This window comes from Triticum dicoccoides, chromosome 6B (assembly GCF_002162155.2).
Source record: "Triticum dicoccoides isolate Atlit2015 ecotype Zavitan chromosome 6B, WEW_v2.0, whole genome shotgun sequence".
Lineage (NCBI taxonomy): Eukaryota > Viridiplantae > Streptophyta > Magnoliopsida > Poales > Poaceae > Triticum > Triticum dicoccoides.
Genome location: NC_041391.1, coordinates 169766493 through 169783082, shown reverse-complemented (window position 1 = coordinate 169783082; position 16590 = coordinate 169766493). Strand labels below are relative to the sequence as shown.

The 16590-nt window shown below is 43.8% G+C and overlaps 1 protein-coding gene across 1 annotated transcript; it reads left to right on the top strand.

The window, feature by feature from the left end:
• The first annotated feature begins 1018 nt into the window (after nt 1-1018).
• On the top strand, nt 1019-15658 carry LOC119325457 (DNA-directed RNA polymerase V subunit 1-like). The gene is made up of 19 exons (XM_037599199.1): nt 1019-1282; nt 1879-1969; nt 2484-2610; nt 2717-2832; nt 2926-2982; nt 3606-3779; nt 4582-4740; nt 4833-4988; nt 5493-7223; nt 7317-7492; nt 7596-7671; nt 7761-7888; nt 8301-8458; nt 10405-10679; nt 11486-11659; nt 11736-11876; nt 12735-14200; nt 14320-14428; nt 14855-15658. Exons 2-19 carry the CDS (start codon nt 1883-1885, stop codon nt 15392-15394), a joined length of 5850 nt encoding a protein of 1949 aa, XP_037455096.1. The 5' UTR covers nt 1019-1282; nt 1879-1882; the 3' UTR covers nt 15395-15658.
• The last annotated feature ends 932 nt before the right edge of the window (nt 15659-16590 follow it).

The following is a 16590-nucleotide window of genomic DNA, read 5'->3' as shown; positions in this document are numbered from 1 at the left end:
ATTTATTTATGCACCATTTTGGCGTGTAGAAAAGCCAGATCTCTATCACCCCCTTCCCCCTCCGCTTGAGGGGTGATTACGACCAGTCTCTAACCTCACCATCCACCGTCGTTGGCGTTGAGGCCGTCGACCCTCCTCCTTCTCATGCCTATTCGATGGTGTGAGGGGTGGGAACCCCGATGCCTTGACGCTGGCCCGTCGATAGGTTAGGGTTTCGTGGCGGCGACACCGACCCAATGAGTAAGTTTCCTCGACCTTTCCTATCTTGACGGTGTCTTTTACGACACCCTAGATTGCTACTGGGCTTAGATCCATACCGCCCTTTGTGAGCGACGATGATAGGGTTTGCAAGGCATGTCGACGCGGGGGCAACGACTTCCGTCCGTAGTTTGGTCCTCGGTGCGTCCTCCGGTGCCATCGTGAGGCCTGCGAGAAATAATCTAGATCTGGCACTTAGATCCGTGACTCTTCCGGTTGCGGCGACTTCTTCTCGAAGGCGCACCCGTCGGCGACCAACAACGACGCGCTGAGAAAGACGGCGAGCCTTCGACGCCATTCCCGGTGATTCGTCGACGCATCTCAGTGCTTTTTTTTTTCCGTAAAATTACGCGATGACCGATCGATGTTTTTTATTTCCTTGGTTGAAACAAGTAGTAAAATTCCTCCGTTGCAGAGCAACGAGCTCCATGATTTAGCAATTTCGAAACGCCTTTGATGATATCCATAATTGCCATGAATATTTGCCAATGTTTGGGGGTGTGTAAATGTTTTTCGCTATCGCTAGAACTGAATCACTGCCACCGGTCAAGCCAGCCCGCCCCCCAACGGCGCGACCGAGCCGATCCGCACCGACGAGCCTACCCTCCGCCCCACCGACAGGTGGAACCCCTTCTCCGCTGCCCCACCGCCCAGCGAGGAGGGTCAGGTCGTGGGCGGGCAACGGAGCCGCCGCGCGGGCACGGGCGCGGGCGGTAACCTCACCTCCCACCTGCTCTCCTCTTCTCTCCCCCATCTCTCTCTGTGCCTGCCGGAGGGGCGACTGCTCAGTCCCCACAGACACGCGGAGCGGCACACCTCCACCTCCACTACCACTCCCCCCCGCACCCCCTCCCACAGTAAAAGCGCCTCCTCGGTGTCTCCGGCCGCTCCGCCGCTGCTAACTCCTCCCATTCCCCTCTCTCCGGCCGCTCCACCGCTCTAGGGTTTTAGGGCTGGTTCGGGGAAGGCGGGCGCCCCGGCGGCGACGACGACGGGGGGCGGCGCCGGCGAGGTGGAGCCTCTGGTAAGCACTTGGCGTTTTATTATTAATCTTGGACCGGGGCTTCGATCCCGCCCCGTCGCAGCAATGCGGGGCGGATTCCGGCGATCGGGGGACGGGCCGGTGGGTCCCCCGGAACGGGGGTTCTGGCTTTGGGGGGCGGGTTTTGGTCTGTTCATGTGGTTCGCGTCTCTGCGTCTGTATGAAGTTGTGGTTTTTGCCGCGAGTTTTGTATTGTTTTCGGCAGGGAAAAAGTCGGGTCTTTTCGCGTCGTTCCTGTGAGTTTTGATGGTTCTTGCTTTCTTGGCAGGGAGAAAAAAATCCCCTTTTCTTTTCGCGGTCAATGTAGGGCACCAGGACCTACGGATGTTCCCGGGAGGATCGATCAGTCAGTTCGTTTTGGGTGCTGTGGGTTTCATCTCTGACGAAATTAGTCTTGGATTCATCGGTTTTGGATCTTCTGGGGGGCTTTGGTTTCTGTTTTTCTTTGGGTTCTTTTTTCTTGGGGGCGTCTCTGGGCCTGCGCCTGTCTGGGGTTGTTGCTTATCGCTCATCTGTTTATTTATTGATTTATTCTTTTAACTGTATATTATGTGACTGGTTTGTCCGTTCGGTTGCAGAGCGATGGAGGAGGAGGACCAATCGGCAGTGCTGGTCGCTGAAGGTGCCATCAAGAGCATCAAGATCACCCTCTCCACCTCGGAGGAGATCGTAAGTTCTTCTTCTTGATGATTTTACTCTCGGTTTTGCAGAGGTGCATGCTGGACTCAAAAGACTGTCAATGTGATCTCTCAAGTTAGAGAGAGCTGCCTCTGTTTCATTAATATTTGATTGAAATTAGTATTTTTGATCGGTCTGCGAGGTTATTTTGGACAGTTGCAAAAAGTTCTTTGAATTTGCAAGATAAATGCGATGAGAACACCCTGCGGGCTATATGTTATAGGAGTAGATGATGTTAAGTTCTGACATTTTCCTTTTCCTTTTGGGGGATGAGTGATACAGGGACATTGTTGTTCCATTAGCTAAGCTATATAAATGCCCATTTCATGAACTGGATTACTTACTGTTACATGCTACTCCATCCATGTGTATCAAATGTTTGATTTTTTATGTAATCATTTAACGGCACAGTTTTTTTATTTTTCATCACCGTTTTTGTTATATTATGGTGAGGAGTATTTGTTTTTTTGAACATTACTAACGTGCAAAATTTTGTGTTCTGCAGTGTACCTACTCTATAAATGACTGTCCTGTTACTCATCCTAGCCAGCTTGGGAATCCTTTCCTTGGCTTACCACTGGAAACAGGCAAATGCGAGTCATGTGGTGCCACGGAAAACGGCAAATGCGAAGGTTCTAAAACTACTTCTCATTAGTTCTTCTTCATGCCCAAACATTGCCCTTAGCAGCCCAGGATCCCTTTTCTCTTGTTACTAATAAAATCAATATGACCTTCCAGGGCATTTCGGGTTCATTGAGCTGCCTGTACCTGTATATCACCCGTGTCATGTCAGTGAGCTTAGGCAACTACTGAGCATGGTATGTCTGAAGTGCCTTCGTATCAAGAAAGGAAAGGTATGTATCGGTCAAAACAGCTTAATCTTACCATGTTATTCTTCTATACCGATTTCCCTGTTTCGATCTAAATCTTGACATTTCATGTCTCAGGTTAAACAAAAGAATGGAAAGGAAAATGTGACGGTAACGGCATGTCACTACTGTCGGGTACTTGTCAACCTTAATATATTCTTCTTACGCCTTGAGTTTGGTAGATGCCATACTTCACTGTTGGACTGTAGCACTGAGGAATATATATATACTCAAGCAGTAGCCATTTATGTCAGTGTTTTGAATTTGACCTCACTCGTATTTAGTCCAAGTTATATAGGTAGCTGGTCTTTAACTTAACCAAAAGTCCGGTAGGAGAGAGCATATCCCACACCTCTTGTTTTATAGTGTTGGTTTGGTAACCTTTAGTATGATTGCAGGTTCTTCTTGTTCTTTTTTTCCTTTTCAAATCGAAGTTACGCACATAGGTGCTAATTGATTGGGAAGTTCTTTTCTTTAGAGAAATGGAATGCCATGATAGTGTACTTGATTCAGTTTTATTTTTTTATGTGACGTATTGTCACCAGAATTTACTGTACTCATAATTCCTCTAATGCTACCTATTCAGAATACTACTGAAACTTGGAAGATATAACCAACAACCATGGCATCAGAGACTATCACCAGTGCCATTATTTTTATTTAAATCAGTGAATGGCTTCCTACTTTACAGCATGTCACTACGACAAGTGCGATCTGGATGAGTGTCAACTGATGTTTCTCATCTTTATTTCTTTTAGGGTCTCCCTGCACTATATTTGAAGGAAATCAAGACAGAAGATGGTGCATTTCGTTTAGAGTTGAGAGCACCCCCAAAGAAACACATGACAGAACGCTCTTGGGACTTCCTTGACAAATATGGGGATTTTCACCATGGTGGAGCCTCTCACTGTAGGACATTGCTTCCAGTAGAGGTAATAATTTCACCTTGTTCTGTTTTCAAGATGTTATTGTAGCTTCTTTGGACAGTAAAGATCCAGATACACCCTTTAAGTGTGGGAAGAACTATGCTGTTTGAAATGTTCCGAAAAATCTCAAGAAAATTATGATGCAGTATATATCCTGGCACACATGAATAGGTGATGTGTGCACAAGAGGTACCGACATGTGAAATATATATTTGCTGGTACCTTTTTTTTTTCTGGAGGAGTACCCTATATGGCCAAGGCGTTTCGAGATATGACCGTTGCATTTTGAGGGTATCTTGTACCCTTATCTCAAGTAGTACAACCCACAGGAATTTCCCAGTACCTTTTGACGCAAGAACACAATTCGCTGATGGCGGCCGCGGATTGTACTAGATCGGACGTCTGAGAAGTGTCGCTGGATAAGACTAGCTGGTGCACATGCCCAGATAGATGTTCTGTTTTTCTGTTTACATGTTTACCAGATGAACTACATTTTCTCCCTGTCTTTCCACGTGTGAGGAGCTTTCATCCCTTGATAAGGTCAATTACCTTTGAATGATACATAGGGTGGTATATTACGGAATGCATTTCTATACAATTACAATCTGTAGGGTGGTATATCCTGGAATGTTAATCTCATGAGTGACATCCATTCTTTACCCCCCAAAACATGGTAATGCCTAAAGTAAGGATCACAGTACCTGAGGCCCAAGGGCTAACAGTTACTTGCCCATTGATTATTTCTTACTGAGTCACCAATTTTTTCGTATCCAGCAACCTACTATCTCATTCCTGTATTATTTGCCAGGCTTTTAATATATTAAAGAAGATTCCGGATGACACGAAAAAAAAGCTAGCTGCACGGGGATACATTGCTCAGCCTGGATATGTGATGAAATATCTTCCAGTACCACCTAACTGCCTCTATATTCCAGAATTCACAGACGGGCAGAGCATCATGTCCTATGTGAGTTTTCTTCTGTGCATTTCCTGGATCTTTGTAATTTACTGACTGGTTTATACCTACAATATCCCATATTATTTTGCTTTGTGTTTCAGGACATCTCTATATCTTTGTTGAAAAAGATACTTCAAAAGATAGAGCAAATAAAAAAATCAAGATCTGGTTCCCCCAACTTTGAGTCGCATGATTCTGAATCAGCTGATCTGCAACTTTCTATCGGCCAATATATACAGCTCAGGGGAACTACAAAGGTATGTGTCATGATTTTGAAGCAAATTACCTAATTATTCATATTTAGATGATGCATGAATTAAAATAGTTGCAAGTAAACGCTCAAATGAACCAATTTTGAGTCAGACTGTTCAAGTTTGCTTCTAAATCATCACCTAGTTAAAAGTTACAGGATTACAATCGGTTCTATGAAGTATGAACAGCATGAATTCTTTTGTGTATTTGACAAAAAAAGTTAGGAATCTTCACAATATGATTGTGTCTATCCTCTTCTGAGTGTTAACAAATTTCGACTTTCCATAGAATCATACAGAAGAGCTTTCTGGGCACTTGACCACATATTTTTTAACCATCAGCATTAGAGAACTCTGGCACCTTTGCAGTATTCTTGGTGTGCTGATGAAAGAACCATCTCCTAGTGATTGTTTATCAGAGCCATTTGCATTTATTTTCTGACCAGATTCATTTATGTCTAGTTTAATCGTGCTTTTGATTCATGGAAACTCGACTCTTTTGTTTTGAAGGGTCCTCAAGACGCAAAGAGATTTGCAGTTAGCACAGATTCATCTCATTTGTCAACAAAGCAATGGCTCGAAAAGATGAGAACGCTGTTCATCAGCAAAGGGTCAGGATTTTCATCACGCAGTGTACTTACTGGAGACCCGTATATTGGAGCAGATGTAGTTGGACTGCCTTCTGAAGTGGCAAAAAGAATTACCTTTGAAGAACAGGTCACAGATATCAACATAAATAGATTGCAAGAGGTTGTTGACAAGGGATTGTGTTTGACTTATAGAGATGGTCAAACAACATATGCAATCACTGTAGGATCAAAAGGATATACCACTCTTAAAGTGGGTCAAACGATCAGTAGAAGAATTGTTGATGGTGATGTTGTTTTCCTCAACAGGCCACCTAGTACTCACAAGCATTCTCTCCAGGCATTTACTGTATACATCCACGATGATCATACAGTCAAAATCAACCCCCTTATATGCTCTCCTCTTGCAGCAGATTTTGATGGTGATTGTGTGCATATTTATTATCCTCAGTCACTTGCTGCTAAAGCTGAAGCATTGGAGCTTTTCAGCGTGGAGAAGCAACTGACTAATTCACACAACGGAAAAGTAAATCTCCAGCTAGCGAATGACAGCTTGCTTGCTCTGAAGCACATGTCTTCTAGAACCATGTTAAGCAAAGAATCAGCAAACCAGCTGGCAATGCTCTTGTCGCTTTCTCTTCCTCCCCCTGCTGTGGTCAAGTCTAAGCCATGCTGGACAATTGCACAAATAATGCAAAGTGCGTTGCCAGCAGAATTGACTTGTGAAGGGGATAGATTCCTAGTTAGGGACAGCACTGTTATAAAACTGGATATTGACAAAGAATCCGTTCAGGCCTCGTTTTCGGACTTGGTGTCCTCAATTCTTGCTGTTAAGGGACCAGGAGATGCGCTCAAGTTTTTGAATGCGCTGCAACCCCTTCTGATGGAATTCTTGCTTCTGGATGGCTTTAGTGTAAGCCTGCAAGATTTTAGTGTACCCAAGCCTCTGTTGGAAGAAGCACAGGAGTGTATTAAAAAGCAGTCTCTTGTACTGGAGCAGTCAAGGTGCTCGAGTAGCCAGTCTGTGGAAACAAGAGTTGACAACAATCTGAAGGACGTCAAACAACAAATTGCAGATTTTGTCGTGAAATCCTCTCGTCTTGGTCTTCTCATTGACCCAAAGAGTGACTCTTCAGTGTCAAAAGTTGTTCAACAGCTTGCTTTTGTTGGTCCGCAGCTCTACCGCGAGGGGAAGTTCTACTCAAGGCGTCTGGTGGACGATTGCTTCTCAAGTTTTGTCAATAGACACCCACCGATTGAAGATGGAGTTCAACACCCACCAGAGGCGTATGGTCTTGTGCAAAGTGCATATTTTCATGGTCTCAATCCTTATGAGGAGCTAGTACATTCTATATGTACAAGGGAAACTATTGTCCGCTCCTCAAGAGGGTTGACAGAACCAGGAACTCTGTTCAAGAGTCTAATGGCCATCTTGCGAGACGTAGTTATATGCTATGATGGAACTGTGAGAAACATCTGCAGCAATTCAATCATGCAGCTGAAGTACAAAGAAGAAGACGACACAGACTTTCCAAGTGCTATAGCTCCTGGAGAACCAGTGGGTGTCTTAGCTGCCACTGCTATCTCCAACCCTGCTTATAAGGCTGTGTTGGATTCTTCTCAGAGTAATAATACTTCATGGGAGTTGATGAAGGTAACTGTGTTGTAAACTACTGTAGTCACTATTATATTCATCGGTATCTCAAGCTATGTTGTACCTACTGTTTAACATTTCTTAAACCAACAGGAAATACTTAAGACAAAAGTTAGCTACAAAAATGATGCGAAGGATCGAAAAGTTATCCTGTTCCTGAATGACTGCTCTTGCCCCAAGAAATTTTGCAAAGAGAAGGCTGCTATTGCAGTGCAGGGTTGCCTAAAGAGAGTCACACTAGAGGATTGTGCCACTGACATCTGCATCGAGTATGTATTTTCATGCCGTCAATTCTAGTTACTTCTATACATTCTTTTTAGTATTTGTTGTCATTTGCGCCAAATAGCACGGATATGACATCTGCGTTTTCAGGTATAAGAAACAAGTTAGTTTAGATGCAATTTCAGAAGCCACGCCAGCATTTGTTGGCCATATTCATCTTGAAAAGGTATTGTGATGTTTTTTTAGCTTTTCACACACAGGCTGTGTTTTTATAAGTATATATGATGCATATGAATATGTATGCATTTCTTGCAGGCACATTTAGAAAAGATAAACGTTAGCACTGATGAGATTCTTCAGAAATGCCAAGAAGTTTCTGGGAAACATGCCAATAAGAAAGGAACTCTTGGTCACCTGTTTAAAAAGATTACTTTCTCTACTTGGTAAACTTTTTATTCTCTACTCTGCATTGGGTTTTCTGTTACATCTTAGATACCATGGCTATTGCTCAGGACTGAGGTAGGCCTCATTTTAGCTGGTAGTGGTTACTGGATGCTGGTGACATGCTAATTTTGCTTCAGGGTATTGTATACTTGTGTTGTCTTTGATCAAGATGGGTAATACCTAATATCTCAACATGAAAACTGAATTCTTAATGTTGTCTGTAAATGTTTCCTTCATGTTTTTATACATAGATTCTTTAACATGCTCTCTCACATGCATGTGTACTATGTTGTAAACACATGCTGTGAATACCTTAGATGAAGACAAGATGTGGAAGATTATGTTAGTCTGTGATTGCTGATATTATTAAGGTTAATCTGATGGATATTTTTTCCTCCTTAATCTTGGCAGTGATTGTTCATTTGCGCAGAAGCCGGGTGATGGGAAGGTTCCATGTTTGCAGTTCTCTTTTTCTGAGGACATCCCTATGTTATCTGATTCCGTTGAGAAAGCAGTGAATGTGTTAGCTGATTCTCTCTGTGGTGTGCTTCTGGAGATAATCATAAAAGGTACTGTAAGCTGCAGAAACTAGTCAGCTTCCATGGAAATTTCATCCACTGCATATTTTTAAATTACAGTCTTTGTTAAAAATAAATTGGTTTCTCCTATCTTACTGGATGAAAGATCTGATGTACTGCACTTCTTTGACTTGTCAACACCTGTCGTGTATATATTAAAGGATTTCATGTGTAATTGTGTATAGTCGGTAGTCGCCTATTACTGTGTTCTTGGATGAGGCTATTGTTTTCAGTGGACTGGTGGTAGGGCATTCTGAGTTCCTGTGTTTAAGATGCTTAGGGTCAGGTACTGAACTCTGAATACACTAAAGAACAACAACAACAACAACAACAACAAAGCCTTTAGTCCCAAACAAGTTGGGGTAGGCTAGAGGTGAAACCCATAAGATCTCGCAACCAACTCATTGCTCTGGCACATGGATAGCAAGCTTCCACGCACCCCTGTCCATAGCTAGCTCTTTGTCGATACCCCAATCCTTCAGGTCTCTGTTAACGGACTCCTCCCATGTCAAATTCGGTCGACCCCGCCTTCTTGAATACACTAAAGAACCAAAACAGTAAATTTGTGACTTCTGTTTTCAAGTGTCTACTCTTTTTGGGTGTCCTCCCATGCCCTATTTAGGTGGCCTTTGTTTGGGGTGCAGCTAGTGATTCTAGATTCTAGGCCTTCCAAAATCAAAATCTGAAACAAACACATCAGATTCCTATCGAGCTTCGTAGAATCGATTCTAAAAAATGAACTACCAGACGAGCGAATCCGTAAGCTGCGATTTTGGTGATCCTGCCAATTCTGCAGCTTCCCACAAAAGAAAACGATTCGTCCTGAGCCGTTGCCCCTATTTGCAGTCCAAATTACAACCAAACTGCCACCGCAACCTTATCCAAGCAAACTGTCCCAGCAACTAGTCTCTCCTGCCGCTGCCGTTCTCACCCCACCCACGGTTGCTCGCCCCGTCCTCCTCCCATCTTTTCCGTCCGATCCCGCTACGGACCGCCGCTGCTGGCTCCCGCCTCCATCCTCCCGCTGAAAGCACGAGGGGGGCCGTCCCGAAATGGTCTGGCCGGATGTCACCCCGGTGGCCGAGCATCTGCTGACCATGGACGCCGGCCTCCTACAGGGACTCGCCAGTCATCGTCTCCTGTGGCGCCCATGGGTTCCTGCTGTGCGTCCGCCTCCCACGATCTCCGTTGCTATTCCCTACGTGGACTTTTACCTGGGATAGCACGAGGTGGGGAAAGCACGGCCGTGGCAATGCTCACTGAAGCTGTACATGTACAGGTGCCTTTCCTTTGCATGATCTTGTGAGAAGAATATGAGATTGGTTAATTTGCACTGAATCAGCATATAAACGTCATGCTCAGCATTCAGGGACATTACTGACATTTCACAACCCTTGCAGTTCCTAGAACTATCCAACAGCAGGGTAAACAAACAACCAGCTTCTAATTCTCAGGAATCCACAATCACAACTGTTTTTCAGGAATCCACAGCCAAAGTGATTCTCAGGAATCTTAAGCCCAAACAAAGGGGGCCTTATACCTGCATACTTTGATGATGAATACATATCCTTTTATGCAATAGATGCATGCCATTCAGCTGAGATTTTACAATGGATTTTTCCTTGAAAAAAAAACTGCAAATTTGTCAGTGCAACAATACAACAGATTTGCCAACTAGTTGACATGCAAACGGACGATTGCTGTCTGGTTCTACAGAATAATAGCATGTGTCATGTGGCAATTTGCTGTTCCATTTCATTTTCTGGTCCACTGATTTTTTTTGTTGCAATGTAAGGGGATATATACTCAACTATCTTTTTCTGTAAGGGGATATTAAAGATTTTATAATTAACAATTTAGGTGGTGTTCTACCAGCTTCTTCTCGTAAGTGTGCGAAGGATTCTCCGCTCAAGTTTTTTTCCCCATTTGCTCTGCAGGTGATCCTCGAGTTCAAGAGGCTAAAATTACGTGGGTTGGGTCTGATGCAACATCTTGGGTTAAACATACAAAGAAGATATCGAAGGGTGAGCCAGCAGTAGAAATTATTGTTGAGAAAAAGGAAGCTATGCAGAACGGTGATGCATGGAGAATTGCCATGGATGCATGTATACCAGTCATGAACCTCATTGACACACAAAGGTCAATACCTTATGGTATTCAGCAAGTGCGAGAACTTCTTGGCATATCATGCTCCTTTGATCAAGTTGTTCAGGTTAGCCTTGCATTTATTTGCAAAAGCTTGAGAGTTTTTTTTTTTGTGAAAACTGAAGTGACAAATGTTTCAAATACTTGGTAGGAGTCCTGTTTTTTCCTTAACTTAGGATGATCTTTGCAAAATAATCTTTTTATCCTAGCACAAGTTTGACTGTACCTGTACCACCGGGACTAGCTAAAGTTATTTGTTTGTCAAATATGGTTTTCCTGTAAATACTATACTGAAGCTTCGGTAAATATAGTAAATACCAAACTAATCAAAGTTGATGTAAATTAAAAAATGAGGCATACTTTTAGGAAACATGTAATGTCTGGGTTAAGAGAGAGGGAGGGAGGGGAGTGGGAGAGATATTGAAGGCGAGGTAGAGAGCTCCGCTGTGGTGTTTTGGTGGGTAGCTAGGCGGTGTGAGTGGCTCTGCCTGTTGGGGAATTTTGCTGTGAGAGGAGTTCGGCAATTGGTTAGAATTTTCTATTTTCATACCAAACTAACCGACGCCATATGGTTTTCGATTTTCATGCATACCATAAACCAAAACCATACTAAGTGGATGGTTTGGTTCTGTTTTCTGGGTTCAGTTTCGATACTGACATTGTAAATTTATCGTTCATTTAAATCTGACATGTATTGCTGCCTAGCGATTTACCTTTCATCCTGTTTGACTCAAGTGTTGTAACATTTTTATGAAAAGCGATTCTGCTACAACTGTTTTCTGGTTGTTGATTTGTGCCGCACCTGTTGTCAACTTCTATCTTTATTTATGTCCTATTTCATTAGATATTTTTCTTGCTTGATCTTTTGTGCAGCGTCTTTCGAAAACCATGAAGACGGTTGCTAAAGGAATTCTGAAGGACCATTTGGTTCTTGTGGCAAACAGCATGACATGCACTGGGAACTTGAATGGGTTCCACAATGGTGGTTACAGGGCGACCTTTCGTTCATTAAAAGTTCAAGTACCTTTTACAGAGGCCACCTTGCTTGTAAGTTCATTTTGAGATTTCCTGGTTTGTTTTATCACCCCATGCACTATGTTGATTTCCTGATCTTCTTTTGTAGACCCCTATGAAATGCTTCGAGAAGGCTGCCGAGAAATGCCATTCTGATTCATTGGGTTCTGTGGTCTCATCCTGTTCGTGGGGCAAGCATGCAGCACTTGGTACTGGGTCATCTTTTCAGATTCTTTGGAACGAAAATCAGGTAAGCTAGTTTTTCAACCCTCTGGAGCTTACTATTCATATCAGTAATGGAGCTTGAGTCAATATTTAGCGGGGGTAAAAAGGTCTTCAGATGGTAGGGCCAATCAAACTATTTTCTTTCTTACTACAAAGATAATAATTTGAATGTTGCTATAAAGCCGTTCCACTGCATGATCCAACCATGTGAAATTACACTTCTATATTTTAACTAGTGGAGTGGCCTGTGCATTTGCACGGCTAGATTGACTACATATTGTAATATTTTAAAATTTCACAGTCTACTGCAGAGTGCAGAGGTGATCGGCGCATTTGTCAGTTGCCCTTGTGTTTTCTGTGTACTGCAATTACATACCTCCATATGCTTATATGCATGCGCATCTTACTCCTATTAATTGATTTATTGTTTCTCCATCTGAAGCAATGTAATTATTGGTGTATATTAACAAAACTACAAAAGGTGCTAGAACTTTTTCGCATCCCTGATATTCAACGCAAAAAGCTGACCACTTAAAAAAAAGAAGGCCAGCAATTTAAAATTTTGGATTATTACATTTGGCGCTGTGAGGTCAGAGTGCAAATAATTGGAGCATGTGATAGGCTAGCAAATGCTTTGTTTTCTCTTTTGTGGCATGCATGTCAATAGGTCCTTTGTTTAACGAACCCTATTTTCAATATGGTTGGGTTGTGCTCGTCTATGAGGCAAAGGCTGAAAGCAATTAAATTCTTCTGTTTTCTAATAAATAGATGGTCCACCAGATCAACGGCTTGATGTTTCACTTTTTTGGTTGAGTTTCTAGTCTATGTCTCTATTTTTGACACTCTGCTTTTAGTATATAAATAACATATTTGACCATCGCAGCTGAAAAGCAACAAGGAGTTTGGTGATGGCCTGTATGATTTCCTGGCTTTGGTGAGGACCGACCAAGAAAAGGCTGCATACACATTCTTGGATGATGTGGATTACCTTGTTGAAGACAACGCACTGGACGATCTATGCTTATCACCGGAAATGGATGGGACCCATGGTATGCCCACTTTTGAAGATAATCCTGAACAACAAACTACTGAGAAGGGCAGCTCATGGGAAAATGGCACAACAGAGGGGAATGATTCTGGTAACTGGGGAGGAGGCTCAACAGTGGAGAATAATTCCACTGATTGGGGAGGCTGGGGCACTGGACCTGCAAATGACAACAATATTGTATCCGGAGAACCAGCTGAGCCCGACACTTGGGCTGACCAGGGTGCTAAAAAGGATACAGAAGGAGGCTGGAATAATGCAGCTGCAGCTGCTGACACAGGAGCTGCAAAACCAGCAGAGCAAGACAAGTCATGTTGGAATGCGCCCCCAGCAGTGGAGAATGATTCCTCTGGTTGGGGAGGCTGGGGCACTGGAAACGCAAAGGACAAAAATATTGCATCTGAAGGATCAGCTGAAGTTGATACTTGGGCCGATCAGAGTGGTAAAAGGGATACTGATGGAGGTGGTGCTAGCTGGGACAAAATGAAAGTGAAGGATCACAATATGCAGCAAGACCAATGGGGTCATGTGCCAACCCAGAATGTTGATGCACAGGATGATCCATGGGGGAGTGCGGCAGGTGTGGCTCAACCTTCTACCGCAAAGCATATTGATGCACATAATGATTCCTGGGGGAGCGTGGCAGCGAAAGCTCAAACTTCTACTGCAGAGCATATGGATGCAAAGAATGATTCCTGGGGAAATGTGGCAGCTAAAACTTCTACTGCAGAGCCTATGGACACGAAGAATGATTCCTGGGGAAGTGTGGCAGCTAAAGCTTCTATCACAGAGCCTATGGACGCAGGGAATGGTTCCTGGGGGAGTGTGGCAGCGAAGGCTCAGACTTCTACTGCACAGCAGGAGTCCTGGGGTAATGTGTCTGCTTCACCATCAGATAATGCGTGGGGTGCTGCTCCAGTTTCCCATGGACCTGATAACTCGGATGCAAAGCAGCCAGATTCTTGGGATGGCTGGGGTTCTGCTGCTCCAGTTTCCCAGGGAGATAATTCAGATGCAAAGCAGCCAGATTCTTGGGATGGCTGGGGTTCTGCTCAAGCCGATGACTCGAGTACTGATAAATGGAAGACCAATGCTTCTGGCAGCAACAAAGGCTGGAAATCAGATGGATGGGAGGCCAAAGAAAACCGGAGGGACCAAAGAGACAATCCAGGCAGGCCTCCAATGAGACCTCCTGTTGAGAGGCCACCAAGGCCACGGTACGAACTGCCAGCTGAGGCGAAAAAGGTTCTACAAGAAATTGAACCCATTGTAACAATGGTCAGAAAGATCTTCCGTGAATCAAGGTAAATTATCTCACAGTTTACTTGTTTGCTCTGTGTGCTTCATGGTATGCCAAACAGTTATTTTGTTTGTACCATCTTATTAAATATATTTCTTTTTACCATTATCTTAAATGTTGCAGTGATGGCATAAGGCTTCCCCTGGAGGACGAAAAGTTTATCATAGAAAAAGTTCTGGAGCACCACCCTGAAAAGGAAAAGAAGGTGTCTGGTGAAATTGATCATATAATGGTATGGATTCTTGTGCTACCTTTTGCCTTAAATATATATTTTTTAGTTAAAACACCTTTAGCTTTATTCTGAAGACGATAAATCCCTGAGTTGTTGTGATGAGCTGCTGCATCTATCTCAAAAGTTGGCCACCTGCTGACTCCACTTGCCTGCTTGCCACAACTTAACGACCACCTGACAGTCTGTTTATAGAACCACTTGCTGATAGCCCTTCTCAATAGCTAGCATTAAGCCATGAGTTTCTGCAGTTGTTGGATCAACAATTCCTTCGTATTTCGTTTCGACAATAAGCAGCCAAGAGTTGTCCTTCAGTGTTCTGAGCTACTGTTCCCGTTCTGGCAGCTCAACCCTGAGATGGAATGTGTTATTGTCTGACGCAACATAATAAAACATGCAAGATCTTAACGGCCTCGTTTGATTTCGCAGGTGAACAAGCACCACGTTTTCCAGGACAGCCGGTGCTTCTACGTGGTGTCATCAGACGGGACCCAAACAGACTTCTCCTACATCAAGTGCATGGACAACTACGTGAGGAAGAACCACGAGGAGCATGCCGAGCTCATCTGCGAGATGCACTTCAAGAAGCGCAACCGCGATCGACCAGCAGCGGTCGACGGAGCCGCGGCGCCAGCCACTGAAGCCGCTCCGTGCGAGGACTTGGAAGCCGCTCTGCCAGGCCCGCCGCCAGGAACTCCACCTCCGACAGCGATCACCCAGCAGGAGACTCCAGCTTCTCCGGCTGCGGCTCCAGAAGATGATCTGCCTCTGCCTCCTCCCCCTCCGCTGACCCAGCATGAGGATGGAATGCCAGAAGATGATCTGCCGCTGCCTCCTCCTCCTCCTCCACTGCCCCAGCAGGATGCCGGAGCGCCAGGTTCAGCGCCAGAGGCAGGGGCCGGCGATGACAAGTGGTCAGGGGCCGGTGATGACAAGTGGGCGGGAGGCGCCGATGACAAGTGGGTCTAGTGGTTGCTTAGGGTGTGGAAATGAACTGAACTGAACTGGTTGTACATACATGCTCGTAGCGTCCCGTGCTGAAAACCCTTTCTGCTTGCCCTGACAGACTTTGATGTAGAGGGGTGGTGGCGGTAGCCGTTGTTAGACCTGATGATGGGCTGCGTTTCCTGTCGTATGCGATGCGTCTTCCGGATGAACCCTGTAAGTTCTGGGAGGTCGCCCCGTGTGCTGCCTATGGTAATCGCGACTAGTTTCGATCCTTGTTTGATCTCCTTGGTTTCTGGTTGGTGTGCTGTGTTTGTTTACTTCCTCCGTTTCTTTGGGGCCGTAATATCTGGTGAACGTTTCCTAGAAGCGTTTGCCCCTGAACCCATGCCAAATATATGAAGTAAATTTGCCACATTTCATGCCAAATGAAGTAAATTTGCCATGGGTTCGCAGGCGAACTGCCAGAGCACTAACAATGCCGTTCGTTCGATCGATCATGATCAGGTGGCAGGCGGCTTTGGAGGTGTTTCCTAGAACCTCCCTCTCAGGAAACGTGTCCAGTGATCTTTTCCATTTCTTTTTTTCCTTCGGCACACAAGATTTGCCTTAAGTTAAACTTTGTAAATTTTGATCAAATTTATATTAAAACATACCAATATCTACAATACTAAAACTACATATAAAATTAATTTCATGGTGCATCTAATGATATTGATATGATCTTGTGAACGTTCATGTTTTTTTTATAATCTTGGTTAAACTTTATAAAGTTTGATTTAAGACACCTTATATGGAGAGTAAAGAGAAACGGGAAATATTGTCCGTTAATGCTTGCAAATGAGATTTGTGTTACACCTGGGTCAGCAGAACGTTTTCTCTCGGAAATGAGTTGAGTTAAGCAGTGTGTGTCTTGTACTCCCTCCTTCCCTGAAAAGTAATCATGCATATAGATGAGTTGAGAGTATAGTTCCGTTAAAAAGTCAACTATTTCTAAGTTTGATCATGCATATAGAAGAAACAATCAACAACTGCAAATTAAATTAATACATTATGAAAATATATGTGATAGTGTATACATTAATATTGATTTAGAATTTTTTATCTTCATATTTTTGTATATATGGTTGGTCAAACTTAAAAAACATTGATTTTTGACCCAGTTTATACAACATTTAAGAATGGAGGCGGATTCCATCATGCAGATCAACATATGCCCT

Excerpts from the sequence above, each read along its gene's own strand:
- LOC119325457 (XM_037599199.1), top strand. The coding sequence starts at position 1,883 with ATGGAGGAGGAGGACCAATCGGCAGTGCTGGTCGCTGAAGGTGCCATC. Across the intron at positions 2,611-2,716 it reads GGAAAACGGCAAATGCGAAG|GGCATTTCGGGTTCATTGAG; the intron begins GTTCTAAAACTA and ends ATGACCTTCCAG. Across the intron at positions 7,493-7,595 it reads GCCACTGACATCTGCATCGA|GTATAAGAAACAAGTTAGTT; the intron begins GTATGTATTTTC and ends CTGCGTTTTCAG.